Below are 13768 nucleotides of genomic sequence, written 5' to 3'. Positions count from 1 at the left end.
TGGTAGAATATGAAAAAATGACAAAATATCTTCTCTGTATTTTCAAATTATTAGGGGATTTACGAGGCAGAAGTTTACGGTAGAATATGACAAAATGACACTTTTTTTTATATCTTCCAATCATTAGAGGAATTAAGAAGCAGAAGTTTATGGTAGAATATAAAAAAAATGATAAAATATCTTTTCTGTATTTTCAAATCATTAGAGGAATTACGAGAGGGATTATTTTGACTGCGTGGGAAATGCAAAGTTCTCTCGTATTTTCATTTTTACTCCAACCATCATTTTCTCTTATATTTATAGGAGCTTCAATATTTGCGCACTGCAGTTTTTATGAACCGGTATAGTGTAATAGAAGTAAGAGAGGATAAAGGTTAAATTACGATAATGGAAAAGAGGTAAGTATGTGAATTCTGAAGTAGTTCATAGGTATTTGTGAACTATTTAGGCAATTCTTAATAAAAAAAATCATCTGAGGCAAAGTAAAGACTGATAAGGTTTATGATGGCGAGTCTATGATGGCGAAACCAGGGGTTATATAGATATAAGATTATGGGAACACAGATATTCTCTAAGGGTTATGATGGCGAATCCGTGATTTATATAGATATTAGATTGTGAGAACACAGATATTCTCTAAGGTTTATGATGGTGAAACCATGAGTTATATAGATATTAGATTGTGAGAACACAGATATTCTCTAAGGTTTATGATGGTGATACCATGAGTTATATATAGATATTAGATTATGAAAACACATATGCTCTAAGATCGTGTTATATGAGAAATGCCGTTTTTATTTTTTATTTTTTATTTTTTTTTTAACCATCATGCAACAAACTGGGATAAAAGAATAATATTTGCTTGTCCTGACTTTGCGACGAGGCATATATCCTAATCTAGGTTTATTGATAATTTTGTAAACCTTAATCAAGGGATGTTTTCAACTGGACCCTTTTGTGAGGCACTTAATGTTGATATTGTTTATGAGTGATGATTATTGTCTTTGGTGATTGTAATTTGTAATTTTAGCCTTCCCCGACTACAAAGCTTTGAAATGTAATATGTTTCTCTTTTATTCTTTGTGTTTATTTATTTGCTATTTGATTTCCTACATGAAGGGACCTGCAGTTAGTGGCGGACCGCTAGAAATAGATGTTTATTTCTGAAATTTATTCTATTTTACCGTAGTAAACTTTTCGGGGTACTAAGAGATCTTCACTTTATAATAAATAAATAAGTAATGTATAATAGATAAATAAATAAATAAATAACACGATATGTATATATACAGTATGTATTTTTATCCCATCACTTGTTGGCCGAGTCGATAACATCACTGAAGTCCTGATTTCTCCTCTGTCCGCTGGGCGCTGGTTCGAAACCCCGAGAGGACGAAATTATTATCAACTAAAAAATTCCCCTTTGGATAACATATATGAAAATATAGTAATTCCGAGGTAGAGCGAAATTGGATATTAAAGGACATTTGTAGCTTGATCTATATATATATATATATATATATCTATATATATATATATATATATATATATATATATATATATATATATAACGTAAAATCAATAAGGCCAAGTGATGAAAGATTAATTTTCATACTTCCTAGCAACGTCGGATCCAATTTCCACCGAAATCCCTTCGAAAATTGCGTTATGAAATGCCTCCTCATTCTTCCCATCCCACGGAGGCTCTGGAAGTCGTGTCTGGGAGGGGGCGGGGTCCCGGTTGGATACATCCAGAACTTGACCATTACGCCGTTTCAAAATAATCTGAGGTTCTGGATGCACCTCTTTCCCTGACAGGCGTTTGAGACTCGGTCCGGAAAAGAAATTTTTCATCCCGTTCTCGGATCGGATTTCCAAATGGATTTCAGTGGAAATCGGTTTTGAGAACGTGAGGAAATCGAGAAAGTTACGCGCTTATGGCACGGCTCTCTCGTAACCCTGGTGAATGTGACCAAAATTAGCTTGCCCCTACTGATCTGTCCTTGACCAGGTTTCCAAACTAGGTTCTATCACTACTGAGCTGAGAATGCTAATATATCTATCCAGTGGAATTATTAGGATTGCAACAATACCCCCAACAAACACTGCGCCGCTCATTTCCTCACCCTTGACGCCTTCTATACTATATTACGAGCAAATATATTGTAAGCTTTTTTTGGCATTCATGTAAAAATCAGGAGCGATTTATATTTTCTCTAAATATTCTTGCACAGCTTACAGAACAATCACTCTTTCTAAACAGCCTCTACTTTGTCCAAACCCCGACTGCTCTTACCAAAAGCATCGTCTTTCTCGTGCCATTTCTTACAGACATATAAAATGTTCATATCCAGTGTATACTGAAACATGGGCTTGTGCGTATAATCGCTTATTCATACCCAATTCAGATCCTCTCTCCCTTTTTCATGATGTATAAATAGAACACGAGCCGTCCCCGACAAATGCAAATGACCTGGCTGGAAGTATAAAAAAGCCTAAAAGGATATTTTACGAACGGGAGAGCTTCCATAAGTTGACAGTGGAATGACCGGACTGTAGCTTCAGTTTTGCGCGTGATAAATGTTATCATTTCAAAATCGTCATTTCCAGGAACGAGAGAGAGAGAGAGAGAGAGAGAGAGAGAGAGAGAGAGAGAGAGAGAGAGAGAGAGAGAACTCGAGTCTGATTAATGTCCTATAGCTGGAATCCGTCCTTTTTTTTTTTTATCAAAATGGAACATGATTTCTCCCCATATGAGGAACTGAACTTCCCAGTGTGTCACCACTATCTCTTTCCCTACATTTTAGAAAGGTTACTAAAATAAAAAATAATAAATAAATAAAAAACTAACAGAGTCCCAAAAATACACTAATGTTTTTACATCAGTTGGAAAAATAAGAAATAGAAACCGGACAAGCATAAAAAAATGCAGGTTGTTTCTAATTGCAGAGCATAAAAATTACGTGAAAAGATAAAGATTTCAGAATATATGTTTGGCTAAAACAGAGCGCCACTCTCGACTTTAAATAATGTTTCCCATTACACGTCTGCGAAATTACAGGCTAGAATACCTTCATCTATGCTGTCACTAAAATATTTTCATTTTGTTTGTTTTGACCTTTTCTTTACGACGTAATTCCTTAATTCCTTGCAGGGTTGTAAAGACTGAAATTATCAGTTCTAAGCAAAAGAAATAATAATAATAATAATAATAATAATAATAATAATAATAATAATAATAACAATAATAATAATAATAATTAATAATAACAATAACATATTAAGTGTGTTATATCTATAAATGGTCTTCAATCTTTATAATGCAGAGGTCAGAGTGACGAATTTACAAGTATAAACAACGAAGAGGTCCTTGAGAACGTGTTTTAACTCCCATCTGTAATCACTAGGGACTTTTGAAATACTGTATTAACTCCCATCTATAATTTTTAGCGACTTTGAGAACCTGTATTAACTCCCACCTTTAATCAGTAGGGAGTTTAGAGAACCAGTTTTAACTCCCATCCTTAACTAGTAAGGAACTTCGAGATCCTGTTTAACTCCCATCTTTAACCAGTAAGGAACTTCGAGGTCCTGTTTAACTCCCATCTTTAACCAGTAAGGAGCTTCGAGAACCTATTTAACTCCCATCTTTAACCAGTAAGGAACTTCGAGGTCCTGTTTAACTCTCCTCTTTAACCAGTAAGGAACTTCGAGGTCCTGTTTAATTCTCCTCTTTAACCATCAGCGGCCTTCGAGAGGCTAACACCCATCTTTAAGTCGGTAATCTGCTGGTGTTCAAAGCCCCAAGCTGTGTCTCTTGCTAATTCTAACCTTCGTTGTGATATTACAAGCACACGAATGTGGATTACTGTTGCTTTCCTGGGAAGTAGCGTCAAAGTAAAAAATTCCTGACACACTATATATATATATATATATATATATATAATATAATATATATATATATATATATATAGTATGTTTGTATGTATGTATATCAAACAAGCAGATAAAGCCATTAACTTGCTAAGCAGCCGTTCATAAGAAATAGAAAAGCAGACTCCAGCAAAGTGAGCATTGATGAATTACAGACCAAAAAAAATAAAAAATAAAATAAAAAACTAATAAAAACATAAGAAATGAAATCCAAAACAACAAGAACTGAGAGCGAAAAAAATCACAACCCTGCGAGGAGGCTTGTTTCACAATTTTACAACAAAGGCAACGAAGGACTTTCGGCAATGGGCATCACGATACCCTCGCCCCTCAAGCACGAGCAAGCAGCAGCCAATAAGCTTTAAAGCAATAGCAGAAGTTCCCGACTGGAAGAAAACCCATAGAAAATAACCAAGCACTGACTAAAACTTAACTGCAGTATACTGTGAAATAAATTAGCATTTAAGCAAAAGTATTTCAAACCACAATAACATACCTTCTGTGCAAACATGCGCATGGTTTAAAGATGCGTGTATGTGGCATACACAGTTTTACCTGTAGTAAAAGGAGAAAAAACCAGCAGTCAACGTTATGTTGGCTGCTGATTCTAAAATGATATCAGTGCAAAATAATTATGCTGTCTGGAGCTCATTTATGAACGTGTATAGTCATTTTATTAGACACGCCAACACTCTTGGCAAATGCTAAATTATTCATATGGTTCCACTACAAAAATCTTACAATCGCCTTGTACAAAATGCCCAACAGAATACGTCTAAGACAGTGTGATTTCAGAACATAACTATTCACAATACGTAATCTGATCAATACACTTTGACTAATCAGTTTCTTTCAATGAAAGTCCACACCATCAGTAACCAAACATATAACCTACTTATTTATCATTATACCAACACAAATATTTACATTACAGCTTTCTCAGTCTGCTTACTTATCAGACTGCTAATTTCACTTTCAGTTCAGATTGGTCAATCACCAACAGTCAGATTGATAGATAGATAGATAGATAGAGAGCTATGGAGACATATTTTTCCACTGAATAAAAGTACAATTGACAGAGACAAGTGTAAGTGCCATATTTGCTTAGAATTTCTTAGTAAGCATAGAAAGGCGCTGGTAGGCATTTAATGGAGAAATCTAAACTGATGACAGAAGAAATACTAGGGAAAGAGCAGTCTGAATTTAAACAAGGAAGAGGGCGAGTGGCGCAACGGTTCATTCTGAAACTGTTGTGTGAGGAGTCTGAAAATAAGAAGGAAACAGAACAGAATACAGAATTTAGGCCAAAAGCCAAGCTCTGAGACCTATGAGATCATTCTGCGCTGAAACGGAAACTGACGGTAAAAAGGTTTGAAGGTAACAGGAGGAAAATCTCGTAGTTGCACCATGAAACAATTGTTAGGAGAGGGTAGAAAGAAAGATGGAGTAAAGAAGATAGGAACGGAGGTACGGTAAAGGGAATGAAAGGGGTTGCAGCTAGGGGGGCGAAGGGACGCTGCAAAGAACCTTAAGTAATGTCTACAGTACATCACGTGAGGTGCATTAACAGCACTAGCCGATACGGAGGAAAATAAAAAGGTTTGTTATGTTTGTTTGTTTGCATGGTGTTTTTACGTTGCGTGGAACCAGTGGTTATTCAGCAACGGGACCAACGGCTTTACGTGACTTTCGAACCACGTCGAGAGTGAACTTCTATCACCAGAAATACACATCTCTCACTCCTCAATGGAATGCTTGAGAATTGAACTCGTGGCCACCGAGGTGACACGCCAACATCATACCAACCACACCACTGAGGCGCTGAAATTAATAAAGGTTCGTATGAAATTAGAAAAAAAAACTTATGGTAGAATCGACAGAGAGGCTATATAAGGGTTTTACTGAGAATCTATGGAAATGAAGCAACGTTAGGATATGCTGGCGGCAAAGTCACTGGTTTGATGTACAAAAGCCGAGACAAGCATGTAAGTCGTCTCTTTAGCTATTTCTTATCTTTATAGATGGAATGAAGTTAAGAGGTCAGAAAAAGATGCAGGTGCGATTTTTTTTTCTTTCTTTCTTTTTTACAATGCTGATTGGACGAAGTGAAGGGAAACCGCAGAAACATGTAAAATAAATGTAAATGAGGGTAAATGGAAAGTAGACAAAGGGAGCCATGAATGCTAATACGCCAAGTGGAAGAATAGAAGCTGTTTGGGAGTAGAGATAGTGTATGAAGAAAGGTTGAGATAATGTATGAATCACATGATAAATTCAGCTAAAGAGGTGTGTGAAGGGACTGAGGGAAGGGTTGAATAATCTATAACAAATGAAACTGAACTCCATCTGCTGAATTTGACTGAAAGAAAAAACGGCTTCAGTTAAGTAGTCTACGTGATGTAAAAAGAAGTGAGAGGGAGAAAAGTAGAAATACATAAAAGAATTAGTGAATAGGTTAGCGTAGGTTTGTTTGTTTGTTCGTTTGTATGGTGTTTTTACGTTGCATGGAACCAGTGGTTATTCAGCAACGGGACCAACGGCTTTACGTGACCTCCGGACCACGTCGAGAGTGAACTTCTATCACAAGAAATACACATCTCCGACCCCTCAATGGAATGCCCGAGAATTGAACTTGCCGTCACTAGGTGGCAGGCCAAGACCAAACTGACCACGCCACTGAGGCGCTAGGTTAGAGTAGGTGAGAGGATACAGGCACTTAGAGTTGGTTCGACCGTTTGGAGAGAATGGACGTCTATAGGTAGGCGAAGAAAGTCAGCAGTTCAGAAGATGTAGAGAATAACACAGGAAGGGTTGGATGGAAGAGGTGATAGGGGTGTCGGAAAAGGAAGGGCATTGGGCATTAATAATAAAGAATTAAAACATACAAAAAGTATTTCATAATTTTTCTCATTCTTTCGTCCATATTTTCACACATTTCAATTTCAAGTTCATCGGTGGAGTTTCAACGAGAACAATATTACTGATATTCCAGGAAAAAGTTTTTCAAATAACAAAGTCCCATTCCTGTCTATTAATATCAACAGACAGCATAATTTCAAAAATTCAATTGGGTTAATAATAAAGATTTACCCCATTGTGACATATAAAGATTCACCCCATTGTGGCATACAAAGATTCATCCCACTGTGGCGTATAAAGATTCAACCCCATTGTGGCGTATAAAGATTCACCCCATGGCGGCGTATAAAGATTCACCCCATTGCGGCATATAAAGATTCACCCCACTGCGGCGTATAAAGATTCACCCCACTGCGGCGTATAAAGATTCACCCCATTGCAGTGTATAAAGATTCACCCCATTGCGGCGTATAAAGACTCATACGCAATTCAGTATCATTCAACCAAAGCGACGTTTTCGTAGTTGAGAATAATTACCATAAACTTCCGCGAGTTTCTGATGAACCGGAACTCTAGATTTTTCTGTCTTGTGTTTAACTGTATCATAATCCTTCAATTTCCTATAAACTCTTTTGAACGAATGCGAGTAGTACTTCTATACTCTATCACTGATAAAGCCGACGGGGTTCTAGTCATAGTTTGTTCATGCTGTTCTAACCATTTCGTATTGATTAAGAAAAATTTATATATATATATATATATATATATATATATATATATATATTATATACAACGTACAATCAGTATTGACTTCCTCAATACTAAACTATGTAAACAACTCAACCTGTTTACACATATCAGATTTTATTTAATCATACCCGTATCTGCATCCACTCAGCTTAGTTTCTGCATCCACTCAGCTTAGTTATCTCTATGGTATAGCGCATGCCAACACACTTTTATCAATAATGCAATAAAAATAAAATAATAAATAAAATAAAGCAGCGGAGAAATTCAAACAAAATATACCTAAACGCTGGAGATATGGTGGAATAGTGAAGGCATTCAACAACACAATAATTAAAGGCTCGAAGGAATTCGGGGGATACGTGAAAGGGATATATAAAGGATTTCCACTGGAAGGGTTCTGTGAAATACGAGAGTAATGACGGAATTATACAGACGATGAAATTATACAGTAATTGAATACATGTCTAGGTTGAAAAATGCCCTGACCGAACGGGAGGTAAGATAAACAGCAAAAAGAAAATAAGATACGACGGTTGCGAAGAACTGAATTGAATATGGTGATCGTAATAAAAAGAAAAGAGTATCAGAGAGAGGAGAGAGAGAGAGGAGAGAGAGAGAGAGAGAGAGAGAGAGAGAGAGTAGGAAGAAATGCAGTCGAATTCGTCAATATGGGGATGGTAAATAAAGAGGAAAATCTATGAGATATGAAGAGCAGAGAGAGAGAGAGAGAGAGAGAGAGAGAGAGAGAGAGAGTAGGGACATGAAATGCAATCCAATTCATCAATACGGAGATGGTAATAAAAAGAGAAAACTATCAGATATGAAGAGCAGAGAGAGGGAGAGAGAGAGAGAGAGAGAGTATCAAATCGCTCTCTGAAGGGACATGGAAATCAATGTAGGGAATACGGGTTTTTGGGAAACGAGGGGCCTTCCCTTTCATGATGATAAAAGACCCGGTATTGACAGTCGGTTCAGTTGAAGAGGTTATTCGATAATTTACGACCGGGGAGAACTAAAACTAAGTGAAATACAAGATACGAAGCAGGTTCTGCCACGGAAGAAAAATTGTCTTAGGAATGGAGTTGAAAAGGACTATTGGTGCCAGACCTTAACTGAATTTGAAAGGTCGAAGCAGTAATCATGACGCAAGCTATATTCCCAATACTATATACCATTTAATCCAGCAGAGGATAACAATAGTGAATAAGACGATTTGGAGGGCAAGTAACGAAACTTCATTTGAAATGAAACAATGGAAAATCGAAATACTATGTTATTTAATCTAAAAAATAATAGTCCGTGGACCCAGCAACTCCGAGGAAAGCGGAAATGGAAGGTATGAAAAAAAAAATCTGAATATGAACAATCAGAATCTCGAGAAATAAAAACAACCAATGTTTTAGAGGAATAAGGAGAACGAAAGCAGGGAGGGAATGCCAAAGCAATCTCTCTTCGTCGAAGAAGGAATATACCTCGTCATATGGCGCAGCAATATGCCAATATTTCGTAGACGCCCTCGACAGAAAACCGACAATGGAAGAACTAATCAGAAGGCACAGTGATCAAGCAGATAGTGGAAGTTGTTAGTATGTAAATCAGCAACACCTGTGGGAATCAGGAAGGAGAAACGAGCGACATAATATTCTTGAATATGACAAGAGACCCCTATAGTAGATTCAGATCAACCGTGCATCTGATGTCTAGGCCAGTCCCTTTCGACGCTCCTGATTGGCTGTTGATAAGCCAATCACTGAGCTGGAAAACTCTCCGTCTCTCTCGAGAGAATTCACTTAGGCAGGATGTATGTTCCACCTCTCCTGAGGGATACTTTTGAAAGACGTATCTCTCAAGGGAAGTGAAACAAACATCCTGCCTATGTGAACTCTCTCGAGAGACTGAGAGTTTCCAGCCCTGTGATTGGCTTATCAACAGTCAAATCAGGAGCGTCGTAAGGGACTGGCCTAGACATCAGATGCACGGTTGATGTGAATGTACTTTAGTACTGCAACCAGCCCCGTTTTTTTCTCTTCTTTTTTTTTTGGTATGCCCCTAGGTTAGGTTAGGTTGGGTTGAGTTAGATTAATTAGTCAGTAATGAAAAAATTTGGGTGTGGGAAACATAATGAGATTATTTTCAAGAAGATTCTATTGTTAGTTTTTGAGATATGGCGTCCCGCTTTTTCAGGGGAGGTTTAGTAACTATACAGTTTGGGAATATGCCGCTCGGCCTCCCTCGCTCACGCCCTGCTATGCACGCCGCGGCAACTTCACTGATCGTGAAAAAAGAAAGCATAGGGCGGCGTGTCCCTTGGAGCAACAGAAATGCTCTTACTACCTCACTGACCAGCAGCGAGAGAACGAGACCCGCCGACAAATAGAAATTCTACACTCCCATGACGTCACTTTGTACATTTAGGCTTAGCTTTTAAGTACACTGTTTAGGCTGACTTATAATTTAATCCTCAAGAAGATGCGAATGGAGAGAACCGTGAATAATCCCTCTCTTTATTCCTGAGAAGCTTGTCTGAAGAGAAAACGAAGTATAGGCTGTTTCACCATCTACATCAAGAGACAGTCTCTGCAGATTATGTCATTCGCTTCATATATATATATATATATATATATATATATATTATATATATATATATATATATATGTATATATATATACATATGTATATATATATATTATATATATATATATATTTATATATATATATAGTGTGTATACATAATTTGGTGTTTTTATGGGCTCCTTTTATTAGATGGAATTATGTTGTAACAGAACATTTTTTTCAGTCATATATACACACACACACACACCACACACACACATATATATATATATATATATATATATATATATATATATATATATATATATATATATATCACCCAATTACAGAATCTGATATCTAAACCATCCCTTCTTATGGAAGCCTAACGAGAATAGTATATATATCATATATATATATATATATATATATATATATATATATATATATATATATATATATATAGTATAGTATATATATATATATATATATATATATTATATAATATACGCAGATGTTATGCGTAGAGGATGAAACACCAGGTATAAATCCTGACCGGTTTCATCTTTATCTATTAAAGAATAGGACAAGTTACCAGTGTGTTAAGTTCGTTGTGGTACATCTGCATAAGTAAATAAAGTTTCATTGTGATATTAAACATATACATGCATAATATATATATATATATGTGTGTGTAATGTACATGCATATATATAGATATATATATATATATATATATATATATATAGGATATGTATATACATATAATGGATGAATCATTACAGTTGTATTCATATAACTTACCCGACCTGTTTCAAAACAACCTAAATTATGTTCAGTATCCACTTGTAAAGTTCACTGTTTTTGATTAAGTCACTAACTGAATTATTCAGCGACCTGTATTAAAAATGTGAGGAAAATATCATTTTACCGTCTTTTTCATACAGAAAATCTCCGCTCAGATGCTTTTATAAACAGCACACGCATGAAATATTTCTCTGCGTATAAAGATTCACTAACACTAACGTTGAAAAACAATTATTATCCCTTGGCCCATTTTCAATTTTCTAGCATCCACTGGTCTACAGATTCCACGATAACATCACGACCATTTCCTCTTCACCAAATCAACCTTTTCACAACTGTAGAACACAAAGTAACAACGGTCCAGCTACACCGCTATTTGACATCAATCAATCATCTAATCATATTACCGATCAAGATACACCTATTCACTTTCTACGTGAGAACAGCGACCACAGGTTCGTCAAAACTAAAGACAGGCTCCAGAGCGCTCACTTGTCCGGGTAAAACTTGCTAGTTCGGGAGAGGACGAAACCATACAAAAACCGAGGGGAGGACTGGGGGAGAGAGAGAGAGAGAGAGAGAGAGAGAGAGGAGAAATGAAACTGTAAGGCTCTTTTCTCGTTGACTTACAATAACTGGTCTGTCACGAGATACCCGGATGAAAATGACTTTTCACAGATATGTCGAAGCCTCGTGGTGGTGTTTTGTAAATGAACAGATGGAAAGAGGTCACTAAACAAAATATATTAAAACCGGAAAAAACTTCCAGGCGCTTTGTACCTAACGTTGCATTTACCACGTAAGCACGACCATACTTTCTTTAAGAATTTTCTATTCCATTTCTTCAAGATTTATTCATGCCTCACGTGTGAATTCCTCTGGTTCCTTTCCTTCAGTACGAATTCCTTCTTAGTCTGTTTTCTTGAAGCTGACGGTAATTTTCACATCCAATATCATTACAAACTGATCGTGACAGACTGAAGCCATGCTATTTGGCAGCTATGTATCTCGGGTTTCAGTACCATTGGATGAGGATATTTACCGTCACTTTGAAAAAACAAGCTCTGATCAGATCAATATGTCAGCAAATCTACCTCAGTAACCGTTATAAGTCAGCATTGTTTTGTGTAAGCGTTGTTTGAGTACAAAAAGCAACAGTTTCAAATCTGCAAAAAACTTCATCTGTTTTTTTTTTTTTTTTTTTTTTTTTTTTTTTTTTTTTTTTTTTTTAGGGAAAGGGTGGGGGCAGACCTTGATTTCTACAAGCCCATAAATGTAAATCTCCCAATGACATTGGTAGATGTGGACGCCTTTTTAGTTCTGTTTCCTTGGGATGTCTCTTTTACTACTGTACTTCACTAGGAGTCAATTTTCTTAAGCGTGAGGGAAGCCAACAAAACCTTACTTTTCAACCTTCATGATGAACGACATTTCCAACTATTTTCTTCTTATACTGCCCAAGAGAATGAAGACACGACTGACAGTAACCAGCAGTATGAGAGATCTTCGAGGTGGAGTAAACTAAACTCAATAGTAAGAATTATAATAAGAGAACACTGGAGCTCAAATCTATCTTGGTAAGACAACACGAAAACTTTACTGATAGATCCTTTACCTAAGATTCATATCAACAGAGAATGAATATCGGGAAACAGAAAGCAAATTGGTATATGACACTTGTTATAGGTTTTGAGTCCATGGGTGATAACGAACTTTACTTTGAAAACACGGAAATATTAATGCTATAAAAACACCATGGGAAGCAAGTTTTCCATTCACATTAACCAAAAAAGCAATGACAATATATTATCCAAATTTCAAGAAAGTACCTCAGTATTTTTGACAGGGCATAAAGACATACTTTCCCAATATGCGAAGGAGAAATTTTTAAATGCTACTTGACCAAAAGAAAAAAAATGAATCAAGCAAAAAAGAAAGAAAACTCAGGGATACTAAACGGCCATGAAAGCAGCGTGTAGAAACTGGTTTCTTTCTCACAAAAAGAGTCAAGAATAGGTACATGGAATAAAAAACTATTTACGAGTAAATCATACATAGAAGTTAAGGTGATTAATAAATTAAAAATAAAACTGTGGTAAATTAGTCGATAGCTGGATGACTAAATTCACAAAGATATACTGTAAGAACTCACAAACAAAAATACAAACAGAAACAGATATTGGATGGCCAAAATAGAAAAGATAGGCAGTAACACACCGGTGACATCATGCCAGACAGCCGCTCTTATGTCAACTAGGATCACGTCATTCTTTCGCAACGGCTTTAGCCATCAGAAAAAGCACTTCAGGTGTACTACTCAGTCAAAACGGATTACCTGCGCAAAAGCTAAGCAACCTTGACGACGAAGATGGGTACAAATAGAGGCATAAATCAACTACTAATATATTTTCCTTTCACAAAGGATGCGAGGAAATCAATATGGGCTTGCTTCTTCACCTTTGACAGAGGAATGAATTGTAAGAAACAAATTACTTCGTACCCTACTCATTACCGTTCTATACACTCATGCATCCCGAGAAGAACGTTTCTTTGTGTGTGTGTGTATGTTTGCGTAATTGGTTTGTGTGTGTGTTCCTTTCTATTGGACTTGCGCCGTCTAGGAATTAACATCACGCCTAGAAATTTAACTTAACTTAATTTTAGACGCTATATTCTATGGACAACTGATTCCATTCGTTAAGTTTATCTACAGTTATTCATTGTTTTCCACAACCAATATTCCCGTGTATATAATATCCACGCATGCAAAATTCTGAATGCAATTATTCCCTTCTTTTCTACGCAATTTGTGAAGGTTGAAATCCTTCAAATGTGGAAAAAATAATAAGCTTATTCATCCTGG

General features: G+C 36.3%; 1 protein-coding gene across 5 annotated transcripts in view; it reads right to left on the bottom strand.

The window, feature by feature from the left end:
* Positions 1-11403, bottom strand: part of LOC135218484 (uncharacterized) — a 653329-nt gene extending 641926 nt beyond the window's left edge. For 2 of the 5 annotated variants that reach the window (XM_064254830.1, XM_064254853.1), the window contains exons 1-2: positions 11313-11403; positions 4433-4537 (exon numbers count right to left, since the gene is read on the bottom strand). In XM_064254830.1, coding sequence (XP_064110900.1) covers positions 4433-4453 — 21 coding nt within the window. In that variant the 5' untranslated portion in view covers positions 4454-4537; positions 11313-11403. The remainder of the gene's footprint in view (positions 1-4432; positions 4538-11312) is intronic. The other 3 variants (XM_064254846.1, XM_064254837.1, XM_064254861.1) reach the window with 3 other exon arrangements.
* Between the last annotated feature and the right edge of the window lie 2365 nt (positions 11404-13768).

Source organism: Macrobrachium nipponense, chromosome 19 (assembly GCF_015104395.2).
Source record: "Macrobrachium nipponense isolate FS-2020 chromosome 19, ASM1510439v2, whole genome shotgun sequence".
In the NCBI taxonomy this organism is placed as follows: domain Eukaryota; kingdom Metazoa; phylum Arthropoda; class Malacostraca; order Decapoda; family Palaemonidae; genus Macrobrachium; species Macrobrachium nipponense.
Note: the sequence above shows the minus strand (reverse complement) of the source record. Positions and strands in the feature narration are given on the sequence as shown.